This window comes from Narcine bancroftii, chromosome 6, assembly GCF_036971445.1.
Source record: "Narcine bancroftii isolate sNarBan1 chromosome 6, sNarBan1.hap1, whole genome shotgun sequence".
NCBI lineage: Eukaryota > Metazoa > Chordata > Chondrichthyes > Torpediniformes > Narcinidae > Narcine > Narcine bancroftii.
Window position 1 is genome coordinate 51,838,298 of NC_091474.1, and position 18,749 is coordinate 51,857,046.

General features: G+C 41.2%; 1 protein-coding gene across 2 annotated transcripts in view; it reads left to right on the forward strand.

Annotated features, from left to right (window-relative positions):
* mybbp1a (MYB binding protein (P160) 1a) overlaps positions 1–18,749 on the forward strand; it is a 179,272-nt gene that overhangs the window by 96,106 nt on the left and 64,417 nt on the right. For both annotated transcript variants that reach the window (XR_011340085.1, XM_069884983.1), the window contains exons 10-16: positions 3,813–3,938; positions 4,135–4,341; positions 7,602–7,710; positions 9,298–9,394; positions 14,084–14,235; positions 15,503–15,604; positions 16,101–16,277. Coding sequence is in view for 1 of the 2 variants with exons in the window: in XM_069884983.1 (XP_069741084.1) it covers positions 3,813–3,938; positions 4,135–4,341; positions 7,602–7,710; positions 9,298–9,394; positions 14,084–14,235; positions 15,503–15,604; positions 16,101–16,277 (970 nt within the window). In the remaining variant the exon portion in view is untranslated. The remainder of the gene's footprint in view (positions 1–3,812; positions 3,939–4,134; positions 4,342–7,601; positions 7,711–9,297; positions 9,395–14,083; positions 14,236–15,502; positions 15,605–16,100; positions 16,278–18,749) is intronic.

Sequence of the window (18,749 nt, forward strand, 5' to 3'; positions counted from 1 at the left end):
TGGTGTTATTGTGGACAGTGAGGAAGATTACCATAGCTTAAAAAGAGATATAGGAAAGCTTGAGGAGTGGGCTGAGAAATGGCTGATGGAATTTAATACGGATAAGTGTGAAGTGTTGCATTTTGGAAAGGCAAATCTAAATAGGTCATATACATTGAATGGTAGACAATTGAGGAGTGCAGAGCAACAAAAGGATTTAGGAGTTATGGTAAATAGTACCTTCAAAGTTGATACTCAGGTAGATAGAGTGGTGAAGAAGGCATTTGGAATGTTGGCCTTCATAAATCAGAGTATTGAATTCAAGAGTTGGGATGTTATGATGAAATTATACAAAGCATTGGTGAGGCCAAGTTTGGAATACTGTGCAGTTTTGGTCATCGAATTATAGGAAGGATATAAACAAAATAGAGTGAGTGCAGAGAAGGTTCACAAGAATTTTGACAGGATGTCAGGGTTTGAGTTACAGAGAAAGGTTGAGTAGCCTGGGGCTTTTTTCTCTGGAGCGTAGAAGATTGAGGGGGGATTTGATGGAGGTGTTCAAGATTTTAAAAGGGACAGAGAGAGTCAACATGGTTAGGCTTTTTCAATTGAGAGTGGGGGATATTCAAACCAGAGGCCTTGGTTTGAGATTGCAGGGGGAAAATTATAAGGGGAACATGAGGGGAAATTTCTTCACGCAAAGGGTGGTTGGGATGTGGAATAAGCTTCCAGCAGAGGTGGTTGAAGCAAGGATGTTATTTACATTTAAGGAAAGAGTGGATAATTACATGGAGGGGAGAGGATTGGAGGGGTATGGACCAGGTGCTGGTCAGTGGGACTAGGAGGGTGGGGATTTGTTCTGGTATGAACTAGTAGGGCCAAACTGGCCTGTTCTGTGCTGTATACGGTTATATGGTTATATTTGTATCAATACAGATTTTAAAAATGCAATGAATACAATATTAATAGTATGATCATGCATAGTAATACAAAAAAACCTTAAATTTTCTCCCCAACCCCCCTCCCTCCCAAAAGTAAGAAAAAGAGAAAAGAAACACCTACTGATACTGATAAAACAGCATTAGCATATAACATTAATATTAATTTCAAATTGACAGGGATGGAAGAGGTGGATGGAAACTTAGTCATAAAATCCATATATGCTTTCCAAATGCTATTAAAAAAAAATGTTCAGCACGATTTCTTAAACTACATGTAATTTTTTCTAAAAGTGTACAATTTTGCATTTCACTGTGCCATCTACTTAATAATACTTCATTATCAACTTTCCATGTTATCGCTATACCTTTCTTTGCAGTCAGTTTATTGAAAAATATTTCTTGGCATTGATCCAATTTCAATTTTGTATCCTTTTCTTGTATATCCCCAAGTAAAAAATTCTTGGATCCTTTTGTATCTTTATCTTCATAATTTATCATTCCAAAACCTTTCCTGTGTCTTTTAAACATTGTGAATGCAGCCATTCCTACCACTTCCTCTGGCAGTTTGTTTTATTTCCCAACCACCCTCTGTTCAAAAGGTGCCTTTTAGGTTCCTTTTAAATCTCTCCTTAAATCTGTGCTCTCTAGTTTTAGATTCCCTTATTCTGAGAAAAAGACTCTTAACTATTTACCTTCCCTGTGCCCCTCTTGATTTTGTATTCCTATATAAAGTCATCCCTCAGTTACTACACTCTAGGGAGAGAAGTCCCAGCCTATCAAGCCTCTCATAACCTTAGGCTGCATGTCCTGGTAACATCCTTGTGAATAATTTCTGTATGGTTTCCAGCTTAATGATATTTTTTACTATAGCAGGGTGACTAGATAATAGATAATACTCGATAATAGTCCAAGCGTGGTATCACCAACATCTTGTACAATTTTAAATTTAATTTTAGACCTATAGCACGGTAACAGGCCATTTCAGCCCTCAAGCCAAAGCTGCCTAATTAACCTGCAACCTCCGCTACGTTTTGAACTGTGGGAGGAAACCAGAGCCCCCGGGGAAAACCCACGCAGACATGGAACATCGTACAGACAGTGCAGGATTCAAACCCTGGTCCCGATCGCTGGTGCTGAAACAGCAGTGCACGAACCGTGCCATGATATTTCTAGACCCATATTCAGTACCTTGACTGATGAAAGCAAATGTGCCAAATGACTTCTTCACATTATCTGTGTCACCACTTCAATGGGATGATTTACCTTTACACCTAAGTCTATCTGTTTTATGACTCCAAGGCCCTACCATTCAGTGTATTAGTCCTGTCATGTTTTAACTTTCTAAAATGCAACATCTTGGTTAAATTCCATCTGCCATTTCTTGGCCCACTTTCCTATTTCATCACAATCCTGTTGTAATCTTAATCTTTCTCACTGTCCACTACATCACCAATTTTGGTGTCATACATAGACTTGCTAACCATTCTAACTACATTGCCATCCAGATCATTAATATAGATTTTAAAAAACCAGTAGTAGACTCAGCACTGATCCCTACCCAAGGAACTGGTCACAGGCCTCAAATCTGACTAATGACCTTCCATCAGCATTTCTGACTCAGAGAAAGGCCAATTCTGTAGCAAATTGGCCAGCTCACTCTGGATGCCATGTGATTTGTCGATCAGATGCCATACAGGACTATATCAAAATCCTTGTGAAAGTCCATGTAGAATATGCTTATTGCCCTGCCCTTATCAACCTTCTTGGTCACTTTTTTTTTAAATTCAAATTTGTGAGACACAACTTCCTGCACACAAAACCATACTAGCGAGCTTTGAAAGATGTCCAGGTGGCACAAGACTCACATCACCAGGATCAGGAACAGCTGCTACCCCTCCATCAGACTCCTCAACAACAAATTCAATCAGAGATTCATTTGACCCCGCTAGTCTGTGTTGACCATCATCTCCCTAGTCCCTGTGAGGACTCTTACTCATGCAATTTATTGACTTTTTTTATTCTCTCTATTGCACAGTCAGTTTGTTTACATTTGTTATCTGTTTACAGTTCTATATTTGTTTACATGTATATGCTATGTTATTATATCATGTATCTACTCTGTTAATAAATCTGAAATCTAATCAGTCCATGCCTTTACAAATATATGTAGATCCTGTCCCTCAGAATCCCAGCCAATGATTTACATCAACTGACATTAAGCTCACTGGCTGGTAGATGTTATCCTTGCAGCTCTTTTTAAATAAATAAATGCCATCAAGCACCCTCCAGTCTTCCATTAACTCACCTGTGCCCAACAATGATGAATGTATCTCTGGAGAAGTGAGAAAGACATTATAATAGTGTTTATTTCCCTTGATCAAGCAATGATAATATTGTTAGGGTCACAAATAATCATTAAATCATTTGATTGCCATTAAAACTCACCTGGTTCATGACAGTCCTTCAAGGGAGAAAATTTGCTATTTCTATTTGCTCCCACTTTCCTGGGCTTATTTTTAAAAAACCCAACAGTATTTCCTATCTCTCCATTTCTCCTTTATCTTGCATCCTTCCAAAACTCCTGCCTTGCTTTCCTTTTCTTCCTCCTCTTGCCCAGTTTTGTTTCCCACCTAGGTCTCCCAAACACTAATTTTGTTTGTTTCCTTTCTTCTGCCTAACTTCAACCCTTGAATCCCAATTCTTATTGTCTTCTATCCAATATTCCCTACCCCTGAGTTCTCCTTCACTCACTCTCTTCCATCCACATAATACTCTCCTCACTTGTATATTTCTCACTCTTGCCCTCATTCTAACCTGTTCCCTCTTCCATTCCCCCACTGTCTCGCTGATCACATTAATACTCATGACTGAAGCAATCTTTCCTGCATCTAGGTTTATTTTCTTCCATGCTTTTTTTGGATCTAAACGTTATACATCTGACATACCAGAGACTGAAGTCAAACTGACTGTTCCCCTGGATGAAAACACGCGAGATGTGATTGCAAACTCCTTTTTTGGGTAAGTTTTGGGATATTGCTATTGAATGCTTTATAAAGTACAACGGTATCATCTTCTGTTTAATTTGTGGTTGTCCTAAAATAGGATGTAATTGCTTTCTATCTCCTGCTGTTATCGCTGATGATTGGATGATTGCATATTAGTAACCCTGTGGCACATTGCTTAATCAGAGTGATGTTTTTCTTGATGCCCTTAGTCTGTTGAGCCATCTGAATTCCTTGCCTCCACTGGGAAACTCTGCAGAATTGGGCAACAGGAATGAGAAGCGAGTGCTGGGAGTCACAGCCGATGGTAATTTGTGGATCTACTGCTTAGTTCAGTATGCAAGTGTCCTGCTGTCACAGGAGAGATCTGTCCGAATAATCAAACCCTTCACGCAAAAGGAGAGAGAAGCCTGGGACCGGTGTGTAACCTAGATTTAATTAAATTGATCAGCAGGCAGCCATTTATCTTACCGTACAGTTATTTCTGGATTCTCTACTTGAGTATCATTGCTAGATGACAATGTTTTGATTCAGTTTAACTGGCAATATTACTTGTTCTGCTGTTTAGGTTGTTCACTTGTTCATTTTGGATAGTTAAAATAAATATGCATAACGTCCGTTCGGGCAACGTCCAACTGCATGTACGTCCATGGTCCCTTAAGGTTATAATAAGAGTTCAAAAATCCTGATTGGAGAATGGGACATAGCGGACGTAAACAGATGTAACATAGGCAACAGCTTCCCACAAGCAACACGTGCATCTCATACCTCTTGAACACAAAGGGCGCTGCCAGGTATATAATGGTGGGTCACGTCTCCAGAATATATAACCTGGATGGGTCACGTCTCCAGAATGGAGGACCATCGCCTTCCCAAGATCGTGTTATATGGCGAGCTCTCCACTGGCCACCGTGACAGAGGTGCACCAAAGAAAAGGTACAAGGACTGCCTAAAGAAATCTCTTGGTGCCTGCCACATTCACCACCGCCAGTGGGCTGATAACGCCTCAAACCGTGCATCTTGGCGCCTCACAGTTTGGCGGGCAGCAACCTCCTTTGAAGAAGACCGCAGAGCCCACCTCACTGACAAAAGGCAAAGGAGGAAAAACCCAACACCCAACCCCAACCAACCAATTTTCCCCTGCAACCGCTGCAACCGTGTCTGCCTGTCCCGCATCGGACTTGTCAGCCACAAACGAGCCTGCAGCTGACGTGGACTTTTTACCCCCTCCATAAATCTTCGTCCGCGAAGCCAAGCCAAAGAAAGAAACAGAAAGATAATGTTACAACATTCAAGACGCTCGTTACACGAGATTGGATGCTGTTGCCTACGTGTTGAAGCAGACACTGTTATCTGGTAAATTTTTTTATTTATAAGTAGGGAAAGTTCACATTAAAATAATGATTGAAAGTCCATAAATAAGCCAGTAACTTAGGCATTTATTATGACTATCAAGACACGAACGATAGGTTATATATGAAAATTTCTGTTTAATTTTCTTTCAAAACTATTACAGGTCAATACAGGTGCACTACAGTATCCCACATAGCTAAGTACATAATATGGTGTTCACAGAACGTCCACACCGTATCGTGGATGTTTAGTGATGCATGACTGTAATCATGTTATTTATTTCAGTGTTATTTGTGGGAACCTGCTGCATTTGAGTCCTCCATACAGTTAAACTCCTGATATCCGAAATTGAAGCAACCGGCGACCTCAAGCAATTGTCAAAAATTGGAGAAAATAAATAAATTTTTAAATTAAAATAAATAAGAATATATAAAAATTTAAATAAAAGTTTAAAATTGTAAAAGTAAATGTTCTCTGAAGTAACACGTAAACATTTGGTGAAGATGGGAGCAAATATTCAGCCAGCGGAGAGCCGTGGTCGTGTTTTGCTCGTAGCAGCTGTTTGAATAAAATGGTAACCCTCAAGGGTGATTATTGGAGGTTGATGTTGCTCACCGACTCTCTTTATCCCTGCTTAGTAGGAGTCTTTATGAATATACTATTAAGTATATTAGTAAGGCTTTATCTATAAACTTGGGGGAAAGGGGTTAATTATGATGGGGGGGGGGAAGAACCTACAGATGCAGCCACAGTTAAAGGTTTTCAAAGAATGTGACTGTAAAATAAAGTTAAATGCTTTAAAGTTTATTTGTTCATGCCAGTGAAGTTTGTTCAATGTAAGTACTGTATAGTTTTGTCCTTTAAACTCTTTATTCTTAATGCAGGTGTATTAGTTAGGCATTGAGTGAGTCTCAAGCAACTGGAAAACTCGCTTATCTGCATCTATCAATCCCTGTAAATGCTGGATACCATGGGTTTTACTGTATAATAATACATGTCAAAATATTAATTTAATCATAAAGCATTTAATTATGCCTTCCCTTGACATTAAGCTACAATATAATGCAATGCAAAATTTGTTCAAAGAAGTTCTTCATTTGCTCCAGTCCTGATCTTAACCTGGCAGAAGCTGTACACAAGGGTCAGTCATTTGGGCATATCAAGCACAAGGAAACAGGAAATTCAACCAAAGGCCAGTGAACCTGTAATTGATGCATTTGGCTGAGAGAGAATATATGTCCACATGTTGGAGAGTGCTGATGCTTGGGTAATACAGATGGTGCAGCATTCCTTCTTAACTGCACTGTTATGTCTGGTCTGGAAAATGTCCAAGACATTCTGCACAGTTTTGCTGCTGATGTACTTGAGGAAAAAAGCCAAGCTGTAAGGCTGAACTTCTTGACGTATGTTGCCTATAAAGTGTAGACTATTGTGGTCTGCATAAATATACAGCATTAAGTTAAGAACCTATTATGAAAAAGATCTGCTATATTATTTTAAGCAAATACTTGTATAGATTAGTCATTGTGGAAGCAAGCTATTGATTTGTGAGAACTGGAGTAACACATCTGTGGATCTAGTTTTAAGGACTTACAGAAAACATTCAATTAATTTTTCATTTAAGACTGATAGGCAGATAAATATGAAGAAAAGTTAGTGGCTTAAATGGGTCATTGGTCAGATTATTGGGGGGCAGTGTCTATAGTATGTATTTAGATTTTAGGAAAAATTATGCATGGTTCTTCACTTGGCTATACTAGTTAGTATACTTGTCAATGGTTAGATCATGACACGCAGAGCTACGGGAGATTAGTGTTTGGACAGTGGTATAGCAGAGGATAAAATTGCAAAGATAGATTGACAAAATGAAAATTTTGATGGATAGATTTCAGTCAGTAGATGAGAAGGATCATTTTGGACTAAGAATTAATGAATGTTTTTTGGAAATACTTAAATCAAGCATAGAAAAATGTGTGGAACTGTTGCCCAAAAGAAAGTATAAGATTGCCCCACAGTAAGGAATGGAATCAATGTGTAGATCAGGCTTAAAGTCATTGAATCACAGAATTGAAGACTATGTTTCCTGGGACCTACCTTTCCAGGGCACTGTGATGATTTTTCATCTCGTTCAGATGGGTTATGAATATCTGTATCAGCAGATAGTTTGTTCTTATGGAGGACATTGCATCTGTGCTTTTTCATGGCCTTTTTGAATCCCCATGCTGGGATAACCTGTACTATGTAGTTGATCATTCTTGCTGTGTCGTTTATGTTGTTTAATTAGAATTGAACACATCTTGCTCACAAGTCTCTTCTTCATTCCTAGAATGCTTCGGTCTGTTCAAGATCTACAGAAAAAGTCAAAAACTGCTCAGAAATTGGAGGCCTCAGCCTTTCAGCTGCTCTTCCTGTTTGTAGGCATACAGCTCTTCATGGTATGTTTTGTACATATGTGGCTGGGATCCAGCTCTATAATTTCCTGATCTTCTGACACATACTTTTGAGAATGTAATCATTTTGGTAAAATTGAAGGCCAGGTGATTGTATATAAACACCATAGAGGACGCCTGCATTTCAGGCTGGTTGTGTTCCCAGAAAGTGGTCAGAATCGTGATTTTCCATAATGTGAAATGGCGTCATCTGAGAATGCGACAAGAAATGAGATTTGAAAAGAAAGTTTTATTTATTTTTTTATATACACATAAATTTTCTCTAAGAGTGAATTTTTACTCTGGATCCTTTTTTTTGGGTAAATCTGTGAATTCAGTAAGGGCAAATTTCCACCACTCCAACTGCTGTAATACGGACGCCTGGATTGGATTTCTCTGAAAATGTTTAGAAATCAGTAATTAATTTTGTTCAGACTTTATTGTTTTCTGAGCCTGACTAATTTGAATCTTAGATTGTTGAAAGTCATCTGGAAACGGCTGATAAACCAGTCTTTCTTTTGTTGAAACACTGAGTGTCGAGCATTCAATTCGATCGCTAGTCGTAGGCACTTGGTTTTCATGGATGAGCCCCACCAGCAAATTGTCAACAGACCTTATTTCTTTTCCCATTCACTGGTTCATGGGGTCTTGCTATGAATATTTGTTCCCTTTTTTTCTTACAAATGCATTCTGCTCTGACCTCTGTCTCCTGCCTTGATGCCAAATTTGTCATCTCAGTGCTATCACTGTATCTGTTATCTCAGTAACTATCAGTCTGGTGCCAGTTTTCTGAATGGCCAGGAACATTCCACATAATATTTCCCCCAACCTGTAACTGAGCATCATAATGTAGATTGGCTCAAATATCTATGTGAAGGGTTTTATTTTCATTTCATTGTTTGCTCTCCATTCCTTGTCACGTTGCACAGGCTAAATCTCATATTTTGCCAGTTTTCATTGAGCGGGGAATAACAAACAAACTACTGCTGAAGCAGTCAACAGATAATTGATTTACTGGGAAGCATTGAGGTAGCACAAACCAGTGGCTCACTGGTGCTTACTCCTGACACACAGCTTTGGAGATCCAAGCTCAGCCCAGATCTTGCGTTCTGCTGTTGAGGAGCTTGTCGTTCTACGACCTTCTAGGATTCCACCAGGTGCTACACTTCTGCCCATGTGCCATAAATACCCTTAGTTGTATAGGTGAGTGGCATGAAGATATGGAGATGACGGGGTTTGGAGAAAAAATGAGAGGAGTATAAATGGGTGCTCCACATTTAGCATGAGATATGTAGGGCCGAAGGGCCAATTTCCATGCTGTAGAAGTGAGAAATCCATTTAGATCACAACCGAAGTCCTGACTGAGCATGATCTAATTGCTTCATTATTGTTCCATAGCTTTTACTCATTAATTTCGAGACTAAATGCTTGCTCTTCATGTGAATTTAACGATGTGTGAGCTACTTTTGTATTCACTACATTAAGGGCAAGCAGTAAAGAAGCAATCACAAACCATAAAATGGAGCTCCCTTGATTGTACACCAATGTCCTGCTGTCGCCAGCTGCCTTTATCTTTTCTGTTTTCCTCTATAGATCGGGAACGATTCGCTGGTGGTATTAAGTGATCTGCATAAGTGTCTGGAGGAATGGGAGCAGAAGAAATCTAAAAAGTATTCAATGCTGATAAAAGGTTAGTACAGCTCAGTGCAACAGCATCTTTTTATTGTTATCGTCTCTATCTGTCTTTCCATGATGCTGAAGTAAAAATTAGCAAGACTGCACTTCCTGTCCTTTTGAAAATTCATGTTAGTTGGGCTTGCTGCCAAGTCGAGTGTCTGAACTGTCAGGTTTACCCAAGAAGGGAATTGAGTAGGTGTCAGGAAGTACTGAGGCAATACAACCACTGGGTTGTATTGGGGACAGTGCAGAGAAGGACCACTGGGTTGTATTGGGGACAATGCAGAGAAGGACCACTGGGTTGTATTTTGGAAGGTGCAGAGAAGGACCACTGGGTTGTATTGGGGACAGTGCAGAGAAGGACCACTGGGTTGCATTGGGGACAGTGCAGAGAAGGACCACTGGGGTGTCTTGGGGACAGTGCAGAGAAGGACCACTGGGTTGTCTTGGGGACAGTGCAGAGAAGGACAACTGGGTTGTCTTGGGGACAGTGCAGAGAAGGACAACTGGGTTGTATTGGGATCAATGCAGAGAAGGTCTACTGGGTTGTATTGGGATCAATACAGAGAACGTCCACTGGGTTGAAGTGATCCTATTGAAAGATTTAAATTTCTTCGTGTCCACATTGTTAATCTTTCTGAAAATGTTTCTCCTGATACGGATGTAGTTTCAAAATAAGATGGCACATATTTCAATCCAAGATTAGAATGAATTTCTTCTTTGTTGGTGGTACATCTTTGGAATTCTGTGCTCTAGGGCAGCCAGTCTCAACGTCAGCCAATCCCCCCTCCCCCCCCCAAACCAGGAGCAACCACACATTTAAGTAGTTGGTAGGAGAGAAGTATGGAAGAAACCAACTAAATTTGACTGCTTCACAGGTAAAGGGACCATAAACTTTCTGCAGTCCAAAGGAGGCCATAGATTAACAAAAAAAGGTTTAGAATAGTTGCTCTGGAGAACTGTGGTGGAAATGTCATGGAGTGTATTCCAGGGGGAGATGAACAGTCTCAGAACCAGATGAGTGTATATATTGAGGCGAAGGTTGAATCAGATAAGTTTTTATGTCATGAACTGTTGAGCTGTTTGGACCTTGTCTTTACTATAGAATTTCTACTTAATTCTAGGACATTGCAAAACTTTGGACTGTGCAGTATCTATTAATCACCACCGGATGCCACCAAAGCACTTTTGTTAAATTTAATGACATCTTTCACGATATATATATATATATATATATATATATATATATTTCAACAGTAAATGTTTACTTCTGACAGGACTGCTTTCAGGCATGACATTATTGCTGTGATAAAGCTATCTTGAAGATAGAATTCCCCTCGGCAATAATACAATACTTTGGTGTTATACATCACATGGGAAGTGTGGACGTAAATTCTGTTTAAAATGCTCTCTGCCTCAGCCAGAAATGTGTTCTGAAGGAATTTTGGGTCGAGTAGCATCAGTGGGAGAAAAGAATAGTTGGCGTTTTGAGCTGAATCACTGGGCACAAAACATCAATGATTCTTTTTCACCCACTAATGTTTGAGTTCCTCCAGCTGATTGTGCTTAGCTTCATATTCCAGCATCTGCTGTCTTCTGTGTGGCATTTAGATCCTTGCTCCTGTTTCTATGTTAATTTGGATTACAAGTGCTTTGCATCTGTTCCATCTAATTTGCTTCCATGTCCATCAAAGGTTTTGTTTAGTAAGGCTATCTTTTTAAAAAATTTTGAGGGGTTAATCATCCAGATTTCTACTGTCCTCGGTCTTAAGAAGTACTTCCTTATATCAGCTCTGAATACCCAGACAGAATATTGCGTAAATGTCAAGTCAAGCCTAGCCTCATTCTCTTCTTGTGATGAATTTCCTCTGCATACATTTTTTTCTTCTGTCAAGCTGACTATTGTATTCACTTCAAACACCTTAGATCACTGTAATCTGCTCTGCTTGAAAATGCAAGGCTCTGCAACCTTTCCGCGTAATCTAACCTTTTTTAAGCTTGGTACAGTTCCAGTGAGTCAGCATTGCATTTCCTCCAAAGCCAGCATATGCTTCCCGAAATATGGAACTGAACAAACTACTCTAGACACTGTCAAATCAGAGTTCTGCACTATTGTAGTCTGTAGGGCGCCAAGCGCTAACAATAGAACACATTGCTGGAATAATACTGAATATATGACAGGCTTTCAAAATCAGGAATTCCTTTTGCAATCACTGTCAGCATTAGTTTTGAGGTAGGGGGTAGGGGGTATGGGGTGAGTAGCTCTCCAAAGAATAATGTGGTACTAACCATGAGGAACCAAATCACTGACCAGACACCATGCAGTGACTGTACAGCTTCCAAAATGAAATCCCAGTCCAACAAGTATCCATGGAGACTGTGTCCAAGTCAACCTTGCAAGTTTAATATAATGATGCCTCCCTTCCGGACAGACTGAACCTCTTCTATGCACGGTTTGATGAGAAGAACAAGATGATGCCAAAGAAAGCTCCTTGTCCCCCTGATGAATGGGACCCTGCATAACCGAGGCTGAGATGAAGAAAACCCTATCCAAGATGAACCCACACAAGGCAGAGGGACCATATTTGGCTGGGTACTGATGACTGCGCGGTCCAATTGACAAAGGTCTTCAGGACATCTTCTACAGCTCACTGTATGGTCCATCGTTCCCACAAGGTTCAACATGGCCACCATCACAGTATCCAAGAGGGTGACAATAACAGGCCTCAATGACCATGCCACCTGTGGCACTGACCACCACTATTATGAAATGCTTTGAATATCTGGTGATGTGATGGAATGCAGCAAAGCACAGCTCCTAGTGAAGCTGCACCCATTTGAATTTGCCTATAGAAGAAACCATTTATAGATGATGCTATAGCCTTGTCCCTTCACTCCTTCCTGACCCACCTGGAGAACGACACCTCATATGTCAGGCTGCTGTTCATTGACTTCCGCTAAACATGCAATGCAATCATTCCCAAAATCTGGTGGAGAAGCAGTCCTTGCTGGGACTCAACACCTCTCTCTGTAACTGGCTCCTGGACTTCCTAACATAAAGACCACAGTCTGTCCGTGTCGGTAGCAGAATGTCGAGCACTGACGTGCACCTCAGGGCTGTGTGCTCAGCCCACTTCTGTTCACATTACTGACCCATACTGCATCGCCAGATCCAGCTCTAACAATATCAAGTTTGCAGATAACACAACAGTCATTGGCCTTATCGGCAACAACGATGGATTGCACTACAGAGAAGAGGTGGAAAATCTCATGAAATGGTGCAAGAGTAACAAACTGAGTCTCAGCATGGACAAGATGAAGGAGATGATCGTGGACTTCAGGAGGACCAAGAATGACCACCCTCAACTACACATCAACAGTTCTGTAGTGTAGTGGAGTTCCTTGGAGTTCACTTGACCAGTAACTGTACTTCCTGAGAAGACTGAAGCGGCAAGGCCACCAGTATGTCAACTTTCTATAGGAGCTCTATCAAGAGCATCCTGGCCAGCTGCATCAAAGCGTAGAACAGTTGCTACAGAGGACCATAAGAGTAGCAGAGAGGATCACTGAAGTCTCCCTCCTTCTCTACCCTTTCTCTCTCTCACCCCCCCACCCCCCATATCAATGTGATCTATCAGGATTGTTGACTGAAAATGGGGTGCAAAATCATCGAGGACCCCTTCCACCCTGCACGTAGAATCTTTCAGCTGCTCCCTTTAGGCAAGGAGAATCGGAGCCAGCGCCACTAGGCTGAGGAACAGCTTCTTCCCACTGGCAGTGAGAATGCCGAACAACCAAAGAAACTGCTCACACTGACCATCTGAGACTGTCATATTTATGAAGCAATATTTATTTATTTGTACACACGAATACTTGTCCTGCATATGTATTATTTGTCTGCATGTGTGTTATGTCTGGTGATGTGTCTGTGTTTTTCATTGAAGAACAGAGAACGCTGTTTCATCAGGTTGTACTTGTACAATTAGATGACAATAAATTAATTTAAATTGATGGAGCTGAGAAATGTTTCCTGTGTAAAGGGAGCTTGACAAAGAAGCTTGTGATTTAACAGAAGGTAGGAATGGCTTGACGTACAGTTTCCAGTTCCCTTTTGGCTTTCTACATCGGAGAGACTGGGTGCAGATTAGGAGATTGCTTTGCTGAGTACCTTCACTCTATCCACACCAATTTCCGAGACCTCCCAGTAGACAACCATTTCAGTTCTGTGTCACGCTCACATACTCCACTTGATCTTGATAGCCAAAAAGCTGAGAGGTGATCGCACTCACATACTCACATGTCTGTCCATGGCCTTATGCACTATCCCACCAAGGTCACTCGCCTATTGGAAGAACAACATCTGGTTTTCCATCTGGGTACTCTCCAGCCAGGTGACTTTTCCAGTTTTTGCTAACCTACTCTCTTCTTCCCCTTCCCTTCCCCTTTCCAGTTCTCCTCCCTCCCTTCACCTAGCCATCCCTCCTCCCCATGATCACTCCACCTATCACCTCCTGCTTTTGTGACCACACCTCTTTCTTCCCCCCACCCCCCAAACTCTTTTGTTCGGATCCCTGCTCACATTTTCCATCCCTTGATGAAGGGCTGAAGCCCGAAATGGTGGTGATGTATTTTTCCCTTTGGACAGTTTGACCTGCTGAGTTTCTCCAGCCTGGTGTTTTCACTATGACTTTTTTATTTTTAGTGCAAGAAGAACCAGAGTGGGTAGAGGTGATGGTTGAAATCTTGCTGTCCTTTCTCTCGCAATCAAGTCGTTTAACGCGACAAGTCTCGAAAATGGTGTTTACTCGTATCTGTCCCCACGTGACAAAGGAAGCACTGCAGCTCATCTTGGATGTGAGTAATGTGAAAATAATCACCATTATCCTTCTGTCCTTTTCCTTCCTGTTAAGCATAATGGAATCACTCTTCCCAAGTCAGAAGGTTGTGAGTTCAAGTTGTTCTATGCCAGAGATTTGAGCAAAAGCACAGTTGGCGTAGCGATTTGTGCAATGCCTTTACAATACCCATGATTGGGACTGGGGTCCGAATCCCGCGCTTTCTGTAAGGAGTTTGTACGTTCTCCCTGTGTCTGCTTGGATTTCCCCTGGGAGCTCTGGTTTCCTCCCACATTCAAAACATGCAGGGGATTGTAGGTTAATTGGGTGTAAATTGGGCGGACAGTCTCGATGGCCGAAATGGCCCGTTACCATGCTGTTTGTCTAAATTTTTCTTTTAAGTTGATGCTGTGTTAAATCAATGAACCCTCTGACCATTCAGATGATGAATGTAGTTCGGAACGTCACCCAAACTTCCCTCCCCTCCATGGACCCCATCTACAGCTCCCGCTGCCTAGGAAAGGCAGCCAACATACTGCGGAGCCCATCAGGGAGAAGGATTAAGAATGTGAAAGCCCAACCCAGTAGGATTAAAGACAGTTTCTTCCCTGCAGCCATTACTGATGCTGCCATGCTTGGTTCTAATCAATCTTGCTTTTCATTGTAATCATGCACTGTAAACTTGTGCTCTTTACACATCTTCATGAATGTTAGAGGTAACCTTTTAGTCTGCTCACAGAAGAACCCTCTCACTATACTGGGTATTTTCAGATACAAACTTACCAAAAAAACCTAAAGTTTAGGCCAGTGATATGTGTCTTAGGCACACTAGTCTATGAGTAGGGACATTTTGTGGGAAAAAATGCATTAATTCTCTTCATGTGTAAATTAACCACTCTATTTGTCATGAAATCCTGTGAGCTTCATCCTCTTCACAAGCACTTTTATCCACTACCGTACTTGTCTTCTGACCTAACCATTCTACAGGATGTTGGGAGTTGTAGAGTTAAGGTATTCCTTTACTGCTATTCCCAGACTTTTTTTAATTAAAAAATGAAATGATGGGTGAATGCAGTTCAGTGGTCTGAAGCCATCAGCCTCAACATCCTGTATTTAATGAAGCTGATGAAACACCTGTTCATTGACATGTTTGTAGATCTGCTGAAAGTTTCTAGCGAGTGTCTCTTTGCATCTTTGGTTGAGTATGTTGTGATGCTCTAATGTGATGGCAGAGGAGCTCTGATCATTCACCAGAACTGGTTCAAAAGTTGCTTTCTCTTGGACAGGTATTCAACCCAGTATCTGAAGATGATGAAGAGTGTGCCTTGGTAATTACTGAAGAGTTTGAGAGACCAAAATCAAAAGTTGATTCTTCACATGAAGAAGAGGTTAGATTTTTTATAGAATTGCTGTGTATTGAATAGTATTCTGGGCTCCAGTTTTTATATTTGGTTGACTTGTATCAAATGCAAGTGACTTTTTTTTTTCTTGTATTGAGTCTTGGTTAAGGAATTGGTTTTAACATGATTGTTGTGAACTGATCACTGGCATTCTAACTCTTGCTAATGCTCCCACCTGTGGGCTGTAAATGAATCAACAATGATTCCGTCTTGAGGGTGTTCCCAACATTCTCGTCATTACAGAGTAACACACTGGGAATCTACCTTCAGTAATGTTTAAATAGAATTGTACAAGTTATTTCCAAAGTTTGAACCATTGCTTATTTGCTAGTTTATAAGCCTGCCTTTACATATGTTACAGAGCTTGTGAAATCTTTGTTTTCTGTTTAATCCTTCTGCTACCCTGCCTTTAATCTACCGGGGCTATTTTAATCCTTTGTGTCCTCGAAGCTTGCTTGAGTGCTCAATTTGCATATTTTCCTAGATGGAAGGCGAGAGTGACAGTGAGGAGTCTGAGGAGGTGGAAGTCTACGGCAATGAGGATGGGGATGACAGCGATGAAGACAAAAGTGGCAGTGAGCAGGAAGGTGAAGAGGAGGAGGCAGTGGATGAGAATTTTCGCATGGAATTGATGAAGGTCCTGCAGGCAGCAAATGTCGTGGTAAGCTTTGAATGTGAAGAGATGTTTGGAAGAAGGTTGCTTTGCAGATGTACAGGGAGCTAATTTGGAGAGACGGGGAATCTATCTCCCAACTTTGGCACATAGAACACATGCGTGCCCTCTCAATATTCATCGACTGAGGTATTAAAAGAAAAGGGATTCTGACACCAATATGTCTCAAGGTTCCTCAGAGCCAGGGAAATATTTTTGTTGTCTTCTTTATTGCTTTATATCCTGCTTTACGAAGGTAGAGTGTTCCTGAGAAACCACTCATAAACTGAACATTCGTACAGCATAGACCCATTGACGACTATTGAAGGTCTCTGATAATAATCATAAAGGCACACCAGAGACTGCAGATGCTGGAATCTGGAGCACAAACAATCTGCTGGAGAAACTCAGTGGGCTAAGTCTCTGGGAGAAAAAGGATGGTTGTCACTTCTTCAAGTGCCTTGGAGGGTTCTGACCTGAAACCGTGACTATTGTTCTCCCACTGATGCTGCTCGATGTGCTGAGTTCCTGCAGCAGATTCTTTAGTCATATCAGCATTTAGGATGAATGCTTCCAAGAGGTGTGAATTCTCTCACAAGCTAGCCATTCCACATTGGTTACTATACATGCTTGATGGAGAAAGGCCTTGGTCTAGTGACGAATCAGTCCAAGTTAGCCAGTGCACACCATATGCACAGAAAATGGATAGTTCCAACCAAGCCCTATGCACTTCCTTCATTATCCCCCATTTGATTCCCCCTTCCTATTAGTCTCACCGCTCCTTGAATCTCTACTTTGTTGCCCCTCCCCCACAAGCCTGCTTCCACCCTCCCTCAGTTGCTATTCACATCCTTCCATTCTTCCCTTTCCTGCTCCATGTACCTTATTCCTTAATTCCTAGATCTTCCATTCCCCTTGGTCCTCACCTTCTCCACATTCCCTGCACAGTTACTGTGCCCCTGTGGGATAAGCAGGTGGGGAGGTGAGTTGCTTGGTAATTCAGTGAATCAGAACCTTGAAGGTATTCAATTGGCTGTCTAATGGAACAATATCATTCCAATTCCTTGCACTTTTAACAATCTTCCTGCTGGAGTGGAACTAAAGTACAGGATAAAGAGGAAACCATTCAACTCTACTCCAATGACCACAGCTTTTGGTTGGCTAACAGTTACCCACACGAAGAGTGGAGCTGCAGTGCACAAACAATACATTTCTCTGCCTATTCAGAGGCCAAACTCCAAGTCTGATTTGTTCACTGGGAACACACCAGTTTCAAAACTACAAACTCACCCATTCAACATCAAGCATCTCCTAACCTGTTTGTGGCAGAGCCTGCAGGTGACCTTGGAAACCAGATAGTGGAATCAAATCAAAGTTGACCCCGATGAGGTGACAAAGAAGCAGAAATACTTCTCATTCACCAGGGAGGGATGTCTGACTCCTGTTGAAATTGTACATCCACATTAAAGGGCAGACTGATCCTTCATTAACCATTCAAGTTACTGCTGTCATCCCAGAGAATTCAGCTCTCCCTCAAGATAGGTATAATGTGTATACAGGTATACCCCGCTTTACGAAGGTAGAGTGTTCCTGAGAAACCACTCATAAACTGAACATTCGTAAAGCATAGACCCATTGATGACTATTGAAGGCAATTTTCATAAAAGTGAAAACCCATTATAATTTCTTCGTAAAAGCTAACACGGGACGAGGCAGTCCGAGTTTTTTCATATATTGTTAGAATACATACATGACATCACATACAACCCTGAGATTCCTTTTTCCTGCAGGTGCAGCAGAATTACCACTAATTGGTAATGCAAAAATTAACTGTACACAGTGTAAACAAATAAAGAAATGTAAATGGATAACGAATATAAACAAATTTACTGTGCAATACAGAGAGAACAAAAGAAAATCAATAAATAAAGTGCACAAATAAAAGTCCTAAATGAGTCTCTGATTGAATTTGCTGTTGAGGTGTCTGATGGTAGATGGGTAGCAGGTACTCCTGAACCTGGTGGTGCAAGTCTTGTGGCACCTACACCTCTTTCCTGATGGCAGGAGTAAGAACAGAGCATGTGCTGGGTCTTTGATGATTGCTGCTTCCTTCCGCCAGCAGCGTTAGTTGTAGATGTACTCAATAATGGGGAGGATTTTACCTGTGATGTCCTGGGCTGTGTCCACTACTTTTTGGAGGGCTTTACACATTCCCATTCCAGACCCGTGATGCAGCCAGTCAGCACATTTTCCACACATCTCTAGAAATTTGCTAGGGTTTCTGGTGTCATACCAAACCTCTTCCAACTCCTGAGGAAGTAGAGGCATTGATATGCTTGCTTCATGATGCCATTGGTGTGTTGGGTCCAGGAAATATAGTGACATCCTCAAGAAGCTAAATTTTGTTCGCCCTCTCCACCTCTGATCCCCCAATGATCACTGGATTTTATACCTCTAGCTTTCCTTTTCTGAAGTCAACAA